Here is a 21,611-nt window from a genome sequence, read left to right on the forward strand (position 1 = left end):
AAGATGCTGTACCCACAGGAGCTGAATGCAACCTCATTAACAAACATGCTGTATGTTGCCTTCTGTTTATATATACTAGCATCTGCTCGCGACTTCGTCTGCGGGTTGATATTGGCGCTGAGCTGCGTATAGTTGGCCAAGTGCTGTTTTTATGATCCGCGACGTGAGCCCCGCGCTCCCCCTACGTACTGCTCGCCCCCGGCCAGCCCTCTTCCCCATCCTGTGCTCCTCCTTGCCCATGCCCCCTCCCCTGCCTGCGCCCCCTGCCCCCCGGGTGCAGTATACCGAGGTGTATGTACATATGTGCATATGGGGGTCAATTGGCAACAATGTCAAGTGCACCTGGGCCCTTGTGTTTGATGGGTCCAAATGACTCCTTTATAAATTTTGCATTGGGTCTCAGGAGCTTCATGTTATAGGTATGGCAGAACTGCTAGGTGTGAGCAGACCAGTGGACAGTACTGTATATCAGTGATGACATACTGGTATATACAGACAGCCCAGTCTCTGGTGTATACAGCACATCACTAGCTATATACAGCACTCATCCTGTAGTGAGAGGTGACAGGCGGAGGGAGGAGGGCGCGGGGCGGGCTCTGGGCTGAGCCCATAGTTCCTGCATGAAGTAGGGCTGAGAGCAGAGCCCGCTCACCCGTCAGTCACCATGCCAGGGATGGAGCTGCTCAGCTGGAGTGCCCTGATCCTGTGCCATGCTGCCCTCACTGCCAGTCAGTCTACTGCCAGTCCCCCACACATAGTCTTCGTCCTGGCCGACGACCTGGGCTTTAATGATGTCGGCTTCCACGGCTCCGAGATCAAGACCCCGAATCTGGACCGGCTGAGCAGTGAAGGAGTGGAGCTGGGGAGTTACTACGTGCAGCCGGTGTGCACACCATCCCGCAGCCAGCTGCTCAGCGGCAGGTACCAGGTCAGCGCGGGTGCAGGGGGCCAGACATAGGGGACAAGTGCGGGAGAGACTGTGCAGTGCTCGGGAGCTCCAGGTCATGTGACTGGCTGTGGTCATGTGATCTGCGGCTGGCTGCTCTGTATACAGGGACAGAGGGGATGTAATACTGCGGGAAGTCAGGGGCCTTGTGTATCTAAGCTGTATCTAAACTAGTATAGCGGTCTATAGCAACAAAAATGAAGTTGGTTTGAGCTGCTCTGGAATCTTTATGGCAGGCGACATTTATGGGGGTTGTTACAGAGTTGTCATCAGCCTGTGATGTTACCCAGACCCCTCACAGATCAGCTGTTTAGGCAGCCTTCAAAAGCAAGGATCAAGTCCCCGGTGCCACCGCTATACAGTGAATGAGACTGCAGCAATAGTCTTATTCCTTAAATAGGAGCAGTCTGTTCATGCTCCATGTCCACTGCAGCGGCTACTGGAATCTACCGCAATAGCTGATCTGTACCGTGTCCGGACCCCCACAGATCAGATACTGGTTACCTATTCTGTGCATAATTCATCACTATGAAAAATGAACAAGGGACCAGAAATCCCCTCTAGGCCGGGGGCCCACAAAAAAAATCGTATTTTACAGTCAGGGCAAAGTGGATGGGATTCTAGCAAATCCCATGTCCACTTTGCAATAAAAACTGCAGTGCGGACACACCGCAATTTCCAAAACTGATGCAGTTTTGGAAATCACAGCATGTCAATTATACCTACAGAAACGCCAGCCTTAGCCTTAGGCTGTGGCCCCATGTTGCATAAATGCAACTTGTTTTTGCTCAGTTTTTTGAGCCAAAAACAGGAGTAGATTGAGCAGAAGGGAGAAGTATAAGAGCTTCCTATATATTTCCTATTAATCTGGTTGTCATTTTTGGCTTTGGCTCAAAAAAATGCAGCAAAATCTGCAGCAAAAAATGCTGCGTTTCCGCAACGTGGGGCCTCAGCCTTAATGCCTCCCTCACATCTTGGCTGAATGATATGACATAAGCTGTTATAACATAAGTTACTTGTCTAGTCTTCAAAAATGATATATCCTAAAGTTCCCCGTTAATTAATGTCACAGGCATGTAGTGAAATCTACAGCACACGTCTCACTTTCCTTTTCACATATTTTACTAAAATACAGGCCATTGAGATTGCTGCTCATTTTTAAATTTTTTTCTTCTCAAAGATTCACACAGGACTGCAGCATTATGTAATATGGCCGTGTCAGCGCAGTTGTCTACCGCTGGATGAAAAGCTGTTGCCTCAATTACTGAAGGAAGCTGGATACACCACACATATAGTGGGAAAATGGCATCTTGGTATATATAAAAAGGACTGTCTTCCAACTCGCAGAGGATTCGACACTTTCTTTGGTGATGTACATTTTTTAATTTCTTAGTTTTGTTCTTAAAGTGGCTTCACACTACCGTTGGACACTTATAATACCAGACATTAATGGACTGAGTCTTAGTCACTGTCCATTAGTGTCTATTTTTATACAACATAGGCATAAACTGTTATTTTTTGTGGACACAAAAGTCCTGCACCCCATATTTTTGTGTCTGCAAAAAATGGCGGACATGTTACGGGTTTAGAGTAAATGGACGTGAACAATCATTAATGGACAACAGATAAAATCCCATTGAAATCAAATTAAAATGGGATTTTTAACTGATTTATGACGCTTCTGCTGGTGTCCATTGTTAAAATCTTGTAACAGACACTGGCATTGGAGACTATTGACACACCAATGGTAGTATGAATTGCCCTTTAAACGTTTTATCCAAATTGAGTTTTCATACTGATGACCTATGCACAGGATAGGTCATCAGTATGTGATCCGTCAGGGTCCGACACCTACACAGATCAATTGTTCTAGTATCATCTGAGTATTCTGGGTTCAAGGGAGCCCCTAGTTCACATCTATGTTCAGACCATTTCGTTCCCCTCTGCGCATGAAAAAGTAGCACTTTTCTCCCAGCATTTTTCGTGCAGAAATAGAGCAGAAACAGGGGGCCATACGGTGGCTCAGTGGTTAGCACTGCAGCCTTGCAGCGCTGGAGTCCTGGTGTTCAAATCCCGCCAAGGGCAAAAACCCATCTGCAAGGAGTTTGTATGTTCTCCCCGTGTTTGTGTGGATTTCCATCCCATATTCCAAAAGACATACTGATAGGGAAAAATGTACATTGTCTCCTCTATGTGGGTTCACAATCTACGTTAAAAAAAAAAAATAGAGCAGAAACCACACGGACCGCATTATAGTCTATGGGGTATTCCGGATTCCTAAGGTAACCACTTTTTTTATGCGGAGTGCCGAGTGGACTCCCCGAACGGAAACCCATGCACAGATGCGAACTGGATCTATTAGGATCTGCAAAGCAGCCCTGTCCACTGTATAGTGAATGTTTTAGTGGACTCCAACTGTTCACATACTGATGGCCTATCCTGTGCCCCAAGAAAACCAGCTTTTAATTTGTATGCAACTGAACTGGTCAATGCACCCAGGGTGTTGCCACATTTGCCAGAGCAGTCAGTATTGCATATGGTCGCCACACAGTGCTGCACACTATTCACATTGACAGGTACTGATGTGCAATTTTTGCACAAGCAAAAATTGGTTCCCCAGAAGATGTGACTATACCTAGAGTGCACCCAACAGTTAATTTGAATATGGAATAAAATATAATTTTCTTAGAGGCAAGATTGCATTATGACACAAAAATGGTATATTCACCATGTCGCAGCCCCTACAATAACGTATACGTGGTTTACAAGCTATTTTGGCGATCCTGGACTCCCTTTAGCACCTTTACAAGGAATGTATTTGTTTATTGAAGCCAGATACTGAAATGTATTACTTTTTACTAATCCGCTTTTATTTTCTGATTGTAGCTGACTGTAGATGGGTTTTTTTAATTCTGTTTTCTGTACATATTTATGGGGGCCGCCATCTTGCCTGAGCTTCTCTTCAGCTCAGTTGACAGTATTTAGAGATTGTGACATGGAAAATGAAATATAAAATCTTTACAAATTATTAAAAAATATTTTTAACATAAAAAGTAGACCATTTTTGGTTATACATTTCCTTTAAACTAACAATGCTGCATATCTGTTTAGGAGGCTGTCAGGCTTAGCGGTCGAATGGTCACCTTTGGGTGTACGTGTTATTTTTTTTGGATCTAATTGAAAGGAAAATATTTACTCTGATTTATACCATGTACACTGAGAAATTTTACTGGAACATATACTGGCATCTTGAAAGAATCTTATAAGGGTCTTCCCATCTAAGGTAGTTGTCCCCAATCCACAGGATAGGGGATAACTTGCATATTGGTGGGGGTCCAACTACGCAGACATCCACTGATCAGGAGAGGGGATTTGTGGCCCCCATTCTGGACTGGAGCAGTGATCAGGCAGTGTACACATTGCTCCATTCATCTCAGTGGGAGAGACAGAGATAGCTGGCGCACAGTGGTTTTCGCTAGTACCTCCATTGAAGTGAACGAAGCAGTGCACATACTGTCTGACCATCACTCTCTTCAGAATTGTGGATATAAATTCCCCGTTCTTCTGAAAGGTGGGAGTCTTCAGTGGTCAGTCCACCACCAATCTGAAAGTTATTCGCTGTCCTGTGGATAGGGGATAACTTGCCCAGATGGGACAACTCCTGTAACGCATACATTAAAAGAGGAGTCCATGGGTGACGTATATAACTGGGTTGTAGATCAAGATTGTAAGTCCAGGGTATATATTCACATGGTCCTGAAATGAATGGCCTATCTACTAATAATACCTGAAGATCCAGAGTCTAACTCCATGTTAGTGACTCTCCTCTCTGGCTCATACAGGTGAGTCCTGGACAGGAAACCTACCCATATGGTGTCCATATGATGTAGTAGGTCTTGGTCCGTCCAGATGACACAGTCCTTGTAATGAACATCATGGCATCCATGAGCAGTCATAGACATGGTCTACATGTAGAGATGATCATTACAATGTGACCCAGAATATCAGGTCGATATTAATTGCAATGTTTAGATGATCAGATTAGACCTACATAAAAACTACCTTCATGTGATTAATGCAATAACTAAAACCATAAACTAGAAGTAGTGATATTATGGGGTGTATAGAGGCTTTGAAGGTGTTTTCACAATACTTATGCATATCAGATGATAGGCACATGCTTGTACAAAATGGACTCAGTATTATCTGTTCGCTTACATAGAGAGATAACAGACTGGCCTTTATCAGCAAACTACAATTAGCTGAACTGATTGTCCTGCCGACACTGAGTAAGTGAGGTAACTTGTCCTATCTCTCAGGTCTGTGGTTATAGCAACGCAGTGTAAACAATAGAAGGAATAAGTTCACACAGCAGGCAAACAAAGCAGCATTTCTAAAGCAATATATTTAGGAACTGTCTTCAATTTACATAAGCTACCAGTATAGATAGGATCCTTGAGATGGGACAACCCTTATAATATACAAGGATGGTCTCAACTTTGCAAAGGACCACAGCAAATATGCACAATAATAACCATAATGCAGATCTGAAAGTCCACAGCATGCCTTCAAATCCAGAGTGATATGTATTGAAATGTATAGTTTTGTGGTAACTTTCCTGTGCTAAAGCTACATAAAAATTTCTCAAACAAAACAAATCTGCTTCTTCTGGACATGGTTTTACTTTGTGCTTACAACCCAACTGCAGTGGAGCATAGAACTAGGTCATTTCATGGGTCATGGTTTTACTTTGTGTTTCTTTACGGGTCAATTTACAAGGCCGTCTGAGCCTTTGTCACATAGAAAACTTTAATAATATAGGTAATATGTGAAATTAAAGCACCAGTGTTTCTCAATAAGCTGCAGATGATGTACCAGGTGTATTTAATTATAGCGTGCTTTCTGTAAAAACTAATTTATGGGTGGATCAGTATAGCCAATTTATCTTCCATATGGCTAGCAGATAATTATTATTATTTTTAATGTAGATTGTGAGCCCCATATAGGGATCACGAAGTACATTTTTTTATTTTAATTTAAGTATGTCTTTTGTAGAGTGGGAGGAAATCCACGTAAACACTGGGAGAACATACAAACTCCTTGCAGATGTTGTTCCTGGGGGGATTCGAACTCAGCACTCCAGCGCTGCAGTGCTAACCACTGAGCCACCGTATTGCCCTTAGCTAGCAGATAATTGTTGTGGTGTTTTGGGTCAGAGCAGGTCACCCCCAGCATCCAAAGCTCTTCCCATCAGGGGTACTCAATGGCTGTGTGAATTTTGGGTAATATTTCAGGTTATCTGCACAATTGCTGAACTGTGGAAGCCCGGGCTACATGGGATTAAAGCAATAAAAAAACAATACTCCACTGCCCCAGTGTGTGGTCTATTCTGTGCCTGCCCTGTCTGGGCCAGAAGTCAAGCTATTCTGGTTATTACCGCAGCCAATCACTATCCAGTCACAGGTCACATGCCGGGTACCAGTGATGTATTAGCAGTGATGTCATTGGTACCAACGTGATTGCTGAGGAAGGTTTTACTATGGGATGAAACCTAGTATTCAGAGTCAGAGCTGGAGTTGGTAGTTTGGTCTACTGATTCCACAACCCTGATGATCAGAACCTCAGAACTATAAGACCCGTAAGTGACGCTGAGTCTGAACAGTGCACTTAGGGCATCTTTATAAATTGTCGGGGGTGGAGTCGGGGGGAAAAAATTACCTAGTGATGATATATAGACAGCACTCCATTCAGTGAGGTCCATGTAAAGAAAGGAAATAATGCTGCCACTCACTTTATGTTGCGTACTTATTGCATATGCCAGCGTCTGAGGACGGGACGAGACATCCTTACTTTGGCATTTGCAATATGTCTAGAGTTTTAACATTATACAGTGAGAGCCGAAATGACTTCCTTTTGGAAAAACTTACAGACGCTGCTTCAAAATAAGATGATTAGTTATTTTTAATTCTATTATGCAATTTAATTTAATATATGGTTTGGCGCATATTTGCTTTCCTAGTGTTTCTGTGGTTTTTTTTTACGAATTAGAGTAATTTTACTGCTTCTGATTGACCATGGTTACCAGCCATTTATGGAAGAGTCAATGCAGGAGTCAGAGTCTGAGTTGGGCTGTGGAAAAATCAAAGAGTTGTTGTTTTGGTCAGGAACATACTGTAATTACATGATGGATGGAGTCATCTCTTCCGGCTCTCCCCACTGTGTAGTTGTGGCACCAGTGGCTGCTGAGAACAGCAGGTGTCGGACCCCCATAGATCTGATATTGATGATCTATCCGAAGGAAAGGGGGTCAATATCAAAAAGCTGGACAGCCCCTGTAAACTTTATGTACATAAGACAACACCTTTATTCATTTATTTTCATACGAATGTTTTTAGGTGTAATCAGATTTTATTGAAATTTTTTGCAATAAGGAATGAAACAAATACACAAAATAATGGAACCAAAGGGAAGAGGGGAACAAGACGTACTGTATATGCAAGTAATGTGACCACGCAGGGCCAAAAAAAGCAGGCAATGGAAAACATGGGGAAAACCCCAACATAATGGGCATGAACCAGAATAGAAAGTCAGTAACAAGAAAGACAAGGGGAGGGGGGGAAGGACGAAGACCATACGAATGTTTTTAGGGCCGAGCATGAGTGTACCCATCACTGACACAAGTCTTACATCCATCAAATTGTAAGAAAAATAACATTATTTTACCAGTTTCTGACCTTCTGTAATTTGTATTTCAGGCTATCTTCTAGGCAGTGAGGATTATTTTACCCATGAAAGATGTTACGAAATCAGGGGTGTGAATAAAACCGTGTGTGGTTTAGATTTCCGAGATGGCGAATCAGTAGCCAAAGGATACGATAATATGTACTCCACTCATATATTTACAGAGAGAGCTGTGGATCTCATAGCTAACCACAATCAGGAAACGGTGAGTACATGGGGGTATATTTACTGGGTGCAGAGGCCTAGTTATAGAGGATGCATGAGGAGGAATAACTACCAGGCCTTGGAGCATCAAGGGGCCCAAACGCCTCTCTGCAACAAAAGACTATATCTGCATTGTAGGAAACACATGGTAAGAGCGGGCCCCATTATATATTTTGCATTGGGGCTCAGACGCTTCAAGTTACCTTACTGACTGAGTGTATGGGTTTCTGCAGCAGTTTAGCTGTTGTTCAGTTAGGCTAGGCCTACATTGTGACTCTCTGTAATGATTTTAATGGGTGAATGACAGGTTGAGTCCTATGTAAATTAATAGAGTCGAGTTGCAATACCAGACCCAACCCATGTACAGGTGTGATGCTGTTTCTGAAGTATATGTTTTTTTTCATTCATTTTTACCGTATATACTCGTGCATAAGCCAAATTTTTCAGCCCAGTTTTCGTGCTGAAAAAGCCCCCCTCGGCTTGTACTCGAATCAGCAAAAAAAAATGTTTTATTTTTTTTATAGGGTGGGGGTTCTATGACCAGCCACAATATCACTGTATAGAATTACCCATAAAATAGTGCAAAAAAAAAAAAAAAGTTCTAAATCCCTCCTTTCCCTAGAATGTATACAAAAGTAGAAAATGACTGTGAAACACATACACATTTGGTATCCTGTGTCTGACAGTGCCCGGTCTACTGAATATATGGGATCTGCAGTGCTCCTGTTCTGTCAGGAAGGGGTTAATAGGAGCACTGCAGATACCCTATATTCAGCCAGGCTGAATTCCAAGTGGGGGGAAAAAAACAGTCCTCAAGCTCAGGGAAGGGGCAGACAGACAACCAAAACACCCCCTCCCCTTCCCCAGCACCCAGCAAGTACTGCACCCAAAAACTCTGACCACTTTAATTTTTTAAATTTACCAGTAGCTGCTGCATTTCCCCCCTAGGCTTATACTCGAGTCAATAAGTTTTCCCAGTTTTTTGTGGTAAAATTAGGGGCCTCGGCTTATATTCGGGTCAGCTTATACTCGAGTATATACAGTAATTTATGAATAAGGATAGGCCATAAATATCTGATTGGTGGGGCCAATAGGCAGCCCCACCATGGCTCAGCTCTTCAAAGGTGCACCATATCTGTGGACTATACAATGCACAGAGGCACAAGCGATTAGGAATTTATCTCTCTTACCAATGACCAACCACTATTCAGGGCATAGAGCCAACTGCTTCTTGGCCCCGTCCAATCAGATATTTTTCACCTATCCAATAAAAAAAATAACAACCCCCTTTAACTCTGTCTATAGGGAGGATTTGTAGTTTTTTTCCTACAAAGGCTATGTCATCATAGACCTTGGTGACATAACGCTACGATATGACATCATTGTTTTATGTCCAATTGTTAGAATGATGCAACTCCTGCAGATGACAGAGAGCAAACTGTATTATGATGAGTGATATTCTCCTTGTCTTGCAGCCTCTGTTCCTTTACCTGCCATACCAGGCAGTCCATGCGCCTCTTCAGGTTCCCCAGGAATATTTAGAGCCTTACAGCTTCATCAAGGACCAGAACCGGCGCCATTTTGCAGGGATGATGTCAGCTCTGGATGAGGCTGTAGGAAACGTCACTGCGGCTTTGAAGAAATATGGACTTTGGGACAACACAGTTTTCATATTCTCTACAGGTAAATGTGATGTCATATTTTTTTCTCGTACTTATTTGCATTTATCTTGTGGTTCCAAAACTTCAAAGGGGTTGTCTCCCCAAAACAAAAGAGGCTAGATAGGCTTCTCTAAAGCAGCCCATACATGTTAAGTGTATCTGGCCCGAACCCCCTGACTTCAAATGTGAATGTGAATCTCCTGATGGGGGGCATTGTTGGAAATAAGAATTGGGCAGTTGGATTTCAACTTCTTCCTAGTTTTGCTCTCAAGAAGATAAGCCACTGCTAGAGGAGTATGGCATCAACTTTCTATCTTTTTCCCATCAAGATGCATTTTCTGCATTCATGTGTATGGGGGTGTCAGGCAGGATAGCTCTCAGCAGAACCATCTTGTGTGTATGGCCAGCTTAAGCCCTAAGGATCAGAGGCTGCTGCAGGCAAAATTTACTAATATATCTTTACTAGGTGAAGCCACTTCTCCTAAGTGATCCATAGACACTCACTCTTAAAAGGGTTTTCTGGTATTTCAATATTTATGACCATCAATACCTGATTGGCTGGGGTCTGACACCCAGGACCCCCAAGGATCATCTGAATGCAGCAGCCCTACAGTGAGCTTCATAGGCCAGTGACTACATGTATACTCATCATGTGTCCTGTGTGCCAAGTATATGAGGTTGAGCTGCAGTGCCCAGCACAGTTGCAATACATTGAGCAGTGAAGAGCTGGCACTTCACATCCAATTGCTACAGTCTCTCAAACAGCTGATGGGTGGGGGTGTCTAGGGTTGGATCCCCACTGATAAGATATCGATAGCACATGCTAAGGATCAGTCATCAATATTTTACCCCCAGAGAAACCTATAACTTGGATGATAAAGAAACTTCATATAGTAAAAATAAAACTGAGTGCAAAATGGGCACTATACAAGCCAATGGTCAGAGCCAAAATATATGTCAGGGCTGAAATGAAGGTCATTGGCCAGAGGACAGAGGGAACTTATAACATGGAAAATGCTTGTAAAACTACCCTCCTATGGAAGCCACCAGGAGGCATGTGTTGGGGAGTTTTGATGATGATCCCCTAAAACATTCCTTCTACTGGGTATTCAGAATGAAGTTGTGGAATCAAAGATATGACTTGTAACCTGGAAGAGATCTTCATTTTCATCTTACTGTTACGATCTTCGTATCGTATTGGAAATTACTTGAATGGCTGTGCGCTCCTTACCAAGACAGTTCCCTCAATGTATGGACCTGGACTGGAACTAGAATACAAGATCGTAGCTGACGCATTGAAATCGTGCAGCAGGCATATTGCATGTTTATGGCTGTTGAAGATCGGGGGATCTGTGAAAGGTAGTGGTAGCCACTAGGATCCGTGAAGGCACAGAGTTACACCTAGGGGGCAGAGGGAGACGAGCAGTGGCATGGTAGGGCAGGATGCAAGGTCTACACTTACTTTGGCAAAGCCTAACCTGGTGTAAGCTCCTGTAGAGGCCGAGTTACCCAACCGAACACTAAAAATGGCATCATGTGTTTCCAATAGAGCTGTTTTATTATTATCTTGGCTTATCTGGGACTCCCTTTACAAACTGCACCAGAGGTCTTATCACCAAATCTCCTCCCTCTAGGGGAACTCTTATAACAAAACTCCCGCCAATCCTAACTCCTCAAAACCGGAAGTGTCGGGACGGGTAATAGTGGTTGAAATTTTGTTGTTGGGCTCCATGGCTACTGTACTTGTTGCACCCTTGTGACTGACAAAGCTCCTGTTTTCTCAGTCTTCTTTCAGGGACTATTAGTGTATAGAAGTGAGGACATATACAATGCTGTCTCCATTACATACACTGGACTCCATAACACTTGTAATGTAAATTGGTACAGGAGATGACACTATGGTGTACATGCAGATCTTTGTGTCCGTGCAGTTTCCAGGCGGAGAGGCTGCATACAGACACCGGTGGTCACCTTTATAAACCCCTTCAAATGAATGAGTTTTAAAGCTGACCGCCGGCAAGCTGTCCCCTGTCCAATTTCCCCAGGGTTGAGGACGGAAACCCCAGGGCAGACAGCGGTGGTAGTGTGAAAGTCTCCTTACATTTTACACAACGGCTCAACTTTTTTGGAATAGGGCTTGTCCAGTACACGTCCTGTTCCTAAGAGTTCACAATGTAATGCACTAGACCAGGGGTCAGCAACCTTCGGCTTCCCAGCTGCTGTGAAACTACAACTCCCAAAATGCTCCATTCACTTCCATGGGAGTTGCAAGAACAGCAGAGCAAGTATGCATGCTGGGAGTTGTAGTTTTACAGCTGGAGAGCCAAAGGTTGCCTACCCCTTCACTAGATGCAGAAGGACAATACGACAAAATGAGCTTGACAGTCACAGCGAGAAACATGTCCCATGCTGAGATTCTTTTCTGAACTGTGAATGAATCCTCACCATAGAGTAAAGTGCTACATATCTGTATATAGGTCCTTTTTAAGGTGTCGGGCTTAAGTGACACAAGATGGTGCAGGGTTCCAATTTTACACAATGTACACCAATGATTTCATGTGCTTTGTGAGGTCATTATAACTGCAAGAAATAGGTGAATTAATTATCAAATTAATTGATTATAAAATTAGAGGGTTAATTATAATCTGTCATTATTTTATTTATTGATATTAATAGTAATTTTTTTACTTTTTATAATACACATTTCCTCTTAGAGATGGCATTTGAAGGGGTTTCCCACCTAAGTGAGGAATTCATAGGATAGGGAATAACTTACAGATTGGTGGGGTTTGATTACTCTCCCCCCACTGATCAGGGGAACAAATGACTTCTGTACCCCTGTTCTGAATGGGAGTGCTGGAGGTAGCCGAAGTACAGCTCTCTGCTACCTCTGACAGCCCCACTGAAATGAATGAATCAGGGTGCCATAGACCGCTTTAAGCTAAGCTGTAAAGCTATGTTTTATAGTACCAGGAAAGTGGATGAGATATTGGGTAATCCCATTCACACATTGCAGAACATAAAAGAGCTATGGAAAGAGTTGATTTTTTTTTTTTTTTTTTTTTTTAAACACAGGATGTTAAATTTAGAGTGTTTTCCCTACAGATGTAACAGGGGAAGGGAAAAATGCAGCAAAAACTCAATAAAAAAAACTTTGGAAAAAAATCAGTGTTTTCCCTGCATTTTTTTTCCCCTCTGCAGCGTTTCTTAGCTGTGTTTCTCAACGTGGGGCCCTAACCTTAAAGGGATCCTATTATTCAGACGACATTTTTTTCTAAGTACCACGTCGGAATAGCCTTAAGAAAGGCTATTTGTCTCCTACCTTTCGTCGTCTTCTCCACGCCACCGTTCGCCTACAATCCCGGTTTCTCTCTGTATGCAAATTAGCTCTCTCACAGCACTGGCGGTGGCCCCAATGCTGCAAGAGAAATCTCTCCAACGCCTCCATCTTCGTCAGGAACGGCCTCTTCATTCTCTTCTTCCAGCGGTGTCTTCTTACTTCTAGGCCTCGGGCAGAGCAGACTGCGCATGCCCACAGGCCCCGAGAAAATGGCCACTTACAATACTATGCAAGCGGCCATTTTCTCGTGGCCTCAGGGCATGTGCAGTCTCCTCTGCACAAGGCCGGAGGCCTTAGAAGTTACAAGCCACCGTCGGAAGAAGAGGCTGAAGATGATACTGCTGAAGAAGAGGAGGTGGCGCTGGAGAGTAGAGATGAGCGAACACTATTCGGAACAGCCGTTCCAAATAGCACGCTCGCATAGAAATGAATGGAAGCGGCCGGCACGCGGGGGGTTAAGCGACCGGTCGCTTCCATTCATTTGCATGCGAGCGTGCTAATGAATGGCTAAGTCCATTCATTACTATGGGAGCGTACTATTCGAAACGGCTGTTTCGAATAGTGTTCGCTCATCTCTACTGGAGAGAGTTCTCTTGTAGCATTGGGGACGCCCCCAGTGCTGTCTAAGCGCTGGGGCCCGCCCCCAGTGCTGCGAGAGAGCTAATTTGCATACCGACAAGAACCGGGATTGTAGGCGAATGGCGGCGTGGAGAAGACAACGAAAGGTAGGAGAAGAATAGCCTTTCTTAAGGCTATTCCGACGTGGTACTTAGAGAAAATGTCGTCTGAATGATAGGATCCCTTTAAGGAGTTTTATCCAGGGTTCCAAAGATTGAAAGCCAAGCCAGACCCCTGGGACTCACAGCTGAAAGCCACAGAACAAGTGACTAGGTCTGAAAACGGACCGCTGGGTTTCCGTCCCCTGTCCAGTTTCGCGGGACAGAAGACGGAAACCGCCCGGATTGGCTAAACCGGAGACCGGGTGCGTGTGTGAACCCGCCCTAAATCAGTATGTAATCAGTTTTCCATAGACCTCAATATTAAAACAAAACAGGTTGCTTGCCGTCCGTCTGGAATCCTTATTTTCAGTACGGAGACAAAGTCCTGCAAGTTCTACTTTTCTCTCTGCTCAAACTGAAACCAGACGGAAGTGGCACAAACTGATTACATACGGATTACTTTTAAAACCCATTGAAATCAATGGGTTTTCATCCGGACCATGTCAAATCGGTTTTTGAAGATGTTAAATACTGATTTCAAACAGATTTGCCAAACGCAGGCCTAAGTCAAATACAAACTTACTCGCTATGTACCCTAATAGCCACAAGGGGTCACTAGTTAACCATCTTCTCTACTATATGGTAAGAGTTGTGTTTTTTCTTTATTGCAATATTTTATGACTATTTCCTGATGGAAATGCATGTTTTCTGAGTTGGAAACCTTTGTTTGTTGGAAACCTTTGATGCTGACTATAGTGCATGACACATGCTTAGAAATCCCTCCTATCCACACGTAAAGGAATAGTCTTATTGATAACTGAACCCTATAGTACTATATATTACAGTGTCCTTAACCTGTTTGTTCTACCTGATATTTGCATTGTTAATAATAGTTCTTCCGTATTGCAATAACCTCTCACAAATGGAAATATTTTCTTGGCACGTTGCGGTCTAAGTTATGGAAACAGAGGACAGGATTTCTCTACTAGGCATATTAAGGCGTACTTCTGCAGCAGTCCTATTTGGCTTTCTTCCAGCTGGTCACCAGTAGCCTAAACATGAGCACCCAGTGAAATATGCAAGATGTGCCGGTCTCCCAGACATGATCCCTGACCCATCCTCCCTAATTGTCGGTCTCTCCCAGCACGCAGTGGGTTATTTACATGCACAGTACAGCCAGATGGCAGGAATATAATGGTGTGCTCTCATTTTGGCATTTATCATTGTGCAGCTGGATGTGTGGGTGTTGAGGCTACTTCAGTAGCATTACATGGATGTAGACATAGACAGCAATGCCTTCAGTATGTAGCGGTAACTTATATTTGACTTTAATAGAATAATGCCATATTGTCGCCAAATTATACTGGGCTATATACCCTAATGAGATTGGTATGGAGTCAGTATAAGATTCCCTTGTGCTTAAGGGCTGCTATTATTTCTGACATCGAGGTAATGATCCCTCAGAGTCATAAACAGTACACCACATTTTTGGACAAGAAAAGGCTTCTCTTGTACTTTTTGGAAAGTTCCGTGGGAGAGCCAGATCACATCCTCTTATTTTCTTGGATATAGTTAACTGGTTTTTCCCTGAGCTCTTTGTCTGAAGAATTTTCCTGCATGTTAAAAAAAAGAAGTCTATAGTAAGGATAGTACCCTAAGGACACTATTATGTGGGCTATTGCTATATATCCTACCTGGATAGTTTATTAGACGGTTCCTTTAAGGGACCTGCGGATATGTGTCTGGCTGTATTATAGGCCTAAGTTGTATGAATCCCTGGTATTATAGTTATATATCCCTAATAGACTGCTATGGGCAGGTACTTAATGTACAGAGGGGTTTTTATAAGGAAACCATAAAATTAGGAACGGTGGTACATCCCATTGCAATACTTATAGAGAATACAGTGTGGGGTAAAATCGCACGGCGGGATATTTGTGTCTGAGCCGGCTGCAAAATATTCGCCTCCCGTTCATTTCCTCTAGCGGAAAAAAGAAGTGTCCTGTCTTATTCTTGGGCAGATTCCACCTCAAACTCCCCATAAAAGTGAATGAGAGTAGGAAATGTGTTTTTTTTTTTTTTTATTTTTTTTTTTTTATGTAGATTGTGAGCCCCATATAGGGCTCACAATGTAAATTTTTTATTTTTTTTTATTTTTTTCCTATCAGTATGTTTTTTTTTTTGTTTTTTTTTTGTAGTATGGGAGGAAATCCACGCCAACACGGGGAGATCATACAAACTCCTTGCAGATGTTGTCCTGGCAGGATTCGTACCCAGGACTCCAGCGCTGCAAGGCTGCAGTGCTAACCAGTGAGCCACCGTGTTGCCCCGAGAATAGGAAATCTTATTGCTGAGGGCAGGAATTGTACACGGTGGCTTTGTCATGTACATGGACCCTTAAGGCTGACCCTTCGTTCACATCTGCATTCGGTATAAGGGTCCGTGTGCTGCCCGAACGAATCATGCAGGCAGGAAAGTAGATTGTGAACTACTTTCCTGTCCGCATGATCCCTTCGGAGATCTGGCGGCAAGCACACGGACCCCATTATAGTCTGTGGGGTCCGTGTCCTTTCTCTGGCACACCGCTTGCAGTTGCGTTCGGTATTCCGTTCGGAGGGGGGGTGTTCTCATGCGGACTCCCCCGGATGGAAGACAAACACTGATGTGAACGAGGCCTAAGGCCCCACATTGCTAACAAACACTGCAGAAAAAACTGAACAGAAACGCATTTTCCCACAGCAATTTTTCATTGCGTTTTTGCAGCATTTTTTTTTAGGTTTTTCTTCTCTTATTAAATCTATAGGGAAAACGCGACGCATCGCTTTTTTTTTTGTCCAGCAATGTGTGAATGGGATTAGTCAGAATTTCATTTACTTTGCTGGTGCTGTTAAACCCTACATTTCAGTAAACACAGTGAATGTAGTTTTCCTCCGTGGACTTTCTCTCTTTATATCTACGGGAAAGCCGCCGGCATTTCTATAGATATAATTGATATGCTGCAATTTACAAAGCCGCAACGGCTTTGCAAATTGCATCATGTCCGCGCTGCGATCTTTTCCGCAAAGTGGGGATGGGATTCGCATGAATCCCATCCACTTTACCAGCACTGTACAACACTGAAATTTTTCCCGCAGTGCCTCCGCTGCGGGCAAATCGTGGCGTTTCCGGCCCGTGCGGCCCCGGCCTAAACGGGTTTTCCAATAACGCTGGTTTTACACCTGCACCCTGGTGTCTGTTTTGTCAGGTTTCCGTCTTCTGCAGACAGTGCTGGTGAGCATTTTGTGCTTTCTGCGGCAAAACCGTTTTTTTTTAAACCAGACACAAAGTCCTGCATGTCCGACTTTGTGTACGAAAACAAAACTGTTTCACCGGTCCTCCAATCCTATAATGTATCCTCTGCACAGGAAACGGAAACTTACAAAACGGAGACCCAGGGCGTAGATGTGAACGAGCCCTAAGCAGCATTTATCACCTATCTACTGTATAGGTAATAAATGTATAAGGACGGGCCTCACGTATCATAAACGTCACGGATTGCCTGTGGAGTAAACTCCCCAGAAAAAAAAAAGTGACGTTTTACAGTCACAGCAAAGTGGAATCCCATACCCAATTTGCAGTAAAATATGCGCAGCGGATACAATGGGATTTCTAAAACCGCTGCATGTTAATTATACCTACAGAAATGCTAGCAGTTTCCATATAGGTATAATTGAAGCAGAGTGTCCACAAACTTTCTATGCAACGCTCTGCGGGAAGAACCGCGATGTGTTGCCGTAACAGTTTTTCCCGCAGTGTTTTATTTTTTTTGCTGTGGGACACCACACGAAGCTTTAGCCTAATTGCTGGTGGGCCAACAGGTGGGATGTCCAGCGATCATGAGGACGGGTCCCTCTAAGTCAGTGGTTACCCCTGTGTAAATGGTCATATGTGACCACCACTCCACTTCTATGGGCTGACAGAACACTGTACCTAGCCATCTTCCATCAGTCTCATAGAAGTGAATGTAGCTGCGGTCACATATGCACAATACACAGCGCCATTCATACAAGAGACTTGGGATCCCCATTTTCATGGTGAGTGTCCTGGTTTCTGTAGTTGTACCAATAATGATCAGAGATTTATCCTTATCCTGTGGAGTCGGATGAATATTGTCACTGTCTAAACTCCTTTAAGAACTCCTGACTATCCAAGGGGCCTGCGTCCATTTTTCAATAGCACTATGAGCCTTGCGGTTGGTTGCGATGGACAATAAATAGTTTTCCTTTTAGACATTTTCCTAAATATCCGCCTATACTAATAAATGACCAGTCTCCGGTCCTATAATGTATCCTCTGCACAGGATCTGTTGTCAGGCTAGGTAAGAGCACTGGTGGGGGATCGTGACGATTCTGTGCTCAGCTGTGAAACGGTTAAGAGTTCTCGGCCATCTTTGGCAGCCAGTGGAGCCAAACATATCGATCCAATTAAGTGAAAACCGGCTGATAGGAATCCAGTGCACGGCAGTCTACTAGATCCGCAGCAGACGGGGACATTCAGCAGCTCTTTATAATAAGTGTTTTCTTCATAAATAGGCCTTCAGCCTCTTCCTCAGTATTGACTTAATAACCGGATGAATGGAAACGATGGGAGTCGTGTCAATCCATTTCCAAGCACGAGAGTTGTTTTTTTTGTCACCCTATCCACAACCTTTTTTCTATCTCTTCACTGCAGATAGTATTTAACTCCATCTTGTCAGAGAAATCAGTCTTCTTTATATATCCTCTGTGTGATGTGACAATGTAACACTGTCTCAGAATGCTGAGCATTGTAACCTGTGATGTATACAGTATATTTTATGAATATATTCATTTGCATTGTCTTTATAGCACCAATATATGACACAGCGCTTGCAAGGACTTTTCTCTCCGTATTTTTCAAGCAGATTCAGGGATGGAGTCCTAATGGAAACTGAGCGCAGGTATTAACCTGGCCTTACTTATACAAAAGGGTATTCCCATTTTGATATAAGGGTCACTGTTGGCATCACAGCTAATGGAGATGTAGCTCTACATCCCCATTGATCTCCATTCACTTCTACAAGACTTCAAGAATAGCAGAATCTCTGGAGTTGGAGTCAGCGTTGGGCTATGGAAAACCAGAGTCGAAGTTGGTGGTTTGGCCTAACAACTCCACAGCCCTGCATCCACAGGGACACCTATTCATTGTGGCTCTTAGATATGGGTTGAAAGGCCTGCATTCCCAAGATAGGTGTGGGTCCCATAGGTGGGACCTGTGGGTATGATATAAATGTTCTATACAGAAACATCCCTTTCAAGCTACACCATAGGGTCATTTACTTGGAAAACCAAAGCCCTACCCAGTGTCCCTGTTTTTCACGTGGCCTAAATAATTGCTATTAATCTTAATCGAGGTAAAATTCCAGATTAATCGTGTTTCGATTTAGGTCATAATTACCTTCCCTTTTGCAGATCATCACTATGTTCATCACAGCTAACGAAAATGAATGGGGTTGCGTTGCGACTCGTACATCGGCGCAGCTGCATCAAGATGATTGAAGAAATTCCAAACAATGATTAATATTTTTGTGATCCTATTGTGTTTGCAAAAACATGCAAATTGTATCCTGGTCCATACTCTGTGATCTTTGGCTATGCAACTGGTGCCTTAGGCCTGGTTCACATCTGTGTTCGGTATTCCATTCGGGGCATGGGGACCCCTGAAGGGAATACTTGAATGCATTGACAAGCAGTGAGTAGTGAAAGCACACAGACCCCATAGACTTAATGGGGTCCGTGTGTTTTCCATGCGGTGACCGTATGAGTCATGCGGAGAGGAAAGTACTTCATGAACTACTTTTCTCTCTGCATGTTCCGTGCGGACACCACGCGGAAAACACATGGACCCCATTATGGTCTATGGGGTCCATGTGCTTTCATAAGCTCACCGCTTGTCAATGCGTTCGGTATTCCGTTCGAGGGTCCCCATGCGGACTCCCCGAATGGAATACCGAATGCAGATTTGAACCAAGCCTTTGGCTTTGCAACAGGTGCCTTAGGTATGGTATTGACACTGTGAAAGCCATAATGTGGGCTTTTTTCAGGTATATCTGCAAAATCCTGAATACATATGGCCGGCCACGGTGTAGAAATCTTATGGATAATATGGATAGGGGACATATGGACTGGGTTTGGGCAATCCCTTTAAGTAGAAGTCAATGGACGGTCTTTATATTGCAGACTCCAACTTCGTGATTCATTTTCTAGAGCAGTGTTGTATTTCTCCATAGTAGGCTGACACAGAGAACATTTCCTAATAGTGGACTGGTGTTGTGCTTTGATAATTTGCCAGGGCATGGAACACCTGCGTGTCGTCTGTGACTTGCTGAGCTGAAGTAGTATTGTGACACGCACCAGGGGCGGAAAGTATTGAGAGTCGGTAACGCAGCATGCCCCGCTCTAATGTGCTGGTAACCATGATAAGGCAGGTGTTTTCCACGTCCACATGCTGAGCGCACAGAGCTGACTCCGAGCTGGAGCGTTCTCAGAAGCTCCGCAGGTAGCCTGAGAAAATGCAGCTCTACAGCGTTCACTGTGACAGTAAATGAGTTTTCATTCGGCCACATATGCAAGAGATGCTGGAGATGATACAAAGAGACTATTGATGGTGCAGGTGGCAGCGAGGTCACGACTGAATGTGTATATAAATGGGGTCAGTTTATTTGCAGGATCGGTGTTGGAAAAACTGATCCATGTACTGAATACACTGATAAAGGGGCTTTAAAAAAAAAATTATATATATAAAAATCAATATTGATGGACGTAGCTAAAGACAAGGGGACGCTGACTTCCCAACATGGTTGCTGCATACCTACCGCCCCCACCTAAAAATCTAAAAATTTCCAGTAAGTGAATCAATGATGTCCGTCTCTTAGTTCTATCAGTTTCTGTGATCTGTCACCCATCTCTTCCAGATTTCTGACTCACAGGTTTGCTTGTTAGGCCTCCTACCCATGACCGTAGTCTTCATCCACATACATTTCTATGGACCCATGCAAAAGGCCATAGTTTTTGCAGCCCTGTGTCTGTGCTGTATACAACGTCAGCAAATTATAAAGCTTGTCCTAGCTTTGCCCACATTTGCGACATAGACAAGTATTTCTGCAGATCTATGTTTGCAGATGATATATTGATATGTTTTTTGCAGATTGTGGAACAGTATTTGTGGACGGTAAAAACCACTTCAGTCATATGCAGGAGTCCTTATGTAGCATATGTGTGTGTATCCCCCCCCATAACACAGGTAATAAATCACTCCCACAGCTGAGGTCACGTGATGCTGTGATTTTGTTTCCTGCTTGAACTTCTCGTGGGTACAGAGAGAGGTGGGGGGTAGTGAACTTGCAAACGAAACATCACAGCTGAGGTCAGTGACCTGAAAATAAATCAGATAAATGGTGCTGAATGTACAGGATATATATTAGGAAGTTTTTTGTATTGATGCGTCCTGTTATTTGGCCCATATCATATTTTTTAAAAACTGTATAACCCCTTTAACTACGGTCAATCTGTCTGGCATACAGTTTAGAAGCGTTATTCCATGAAGGCGCTCACTGGTATTTTGGGCGCTCCAGGAAGCAAATGGTGAGTATTCGTTATTCACCACTGAGCTTTGGCACCAGATGCTTTGGTCACAATAGACCCCAGAGCTGAGAAGAAGCGAGAAACAGAGTGAAGGCGGGTTCACACTTGCGCCCGACCTCCGCTTTGCAGGTTTCCGTCTTCTGCCCGAGAAACTGGACAGGAGACGGAAACCGGCAGTCAGTTTTCAAACCCATTCATTTGAATGGGTTTGCAAAGTGTCCACTGGTGAGCATCTTCTGCCTCTCTGTGGCGAAACTGTTTTTTTTAACCATACATGCAGGACTTTATGTCCGGTTAAAAAAACTGTTTCGCCGTGGAGACTAGAAGACGCTCTTGGGTGGACACTGAATGCCAGGTTTC

General features: G+C 43.6%; 1 protein-coding gene across 1 annotated transcript in view; it reads left to right on the forward strand.

The window, feature by feature from the left end:
• Positions 1–617: 617 nt before the first annotated feature.
• The window catches only part of ARSB (arylsulfatase B), a 99,467-nt gene continuing 78,473 nt past the window's right edge, over positions 618–21,611 (forward strand). The window contains exons 1-4 of the mRNA XM_075270158.1: positions 618–928; positions 2,127–2,313; positions 7,702–7,892; positions 9,367–9,574. Coding sequence (XP_075126259.1) covers positions 665–928; positions 2,127–2,313; positions 7,702–7,892; positions 9,367–9,574 — 850 coding nt within the window. The 5' untranslated portion in view covers positions 618–664. The remainder of the gene's footprint in view (positions 929–2,126; positions 2,314–7,701; positions 7,893–9,366; positions 9,575–21,611) is intronic.

Source organism: Leptodactylus fuscus, chromosome 1 (assembly GCF_031893055.1).
Source record: "Leptodactylus fuscus isolate aLepFus1 chromosome 1, aLepFus1.hap2, whole genome shotgun sequence".
Taxonomy (NCBI): Eukaryota; Metazoa; Chordata; class Amphibia; order Anura; family Leptodactylidae; genus Leptodactylus; species Leptodactylus fuscus.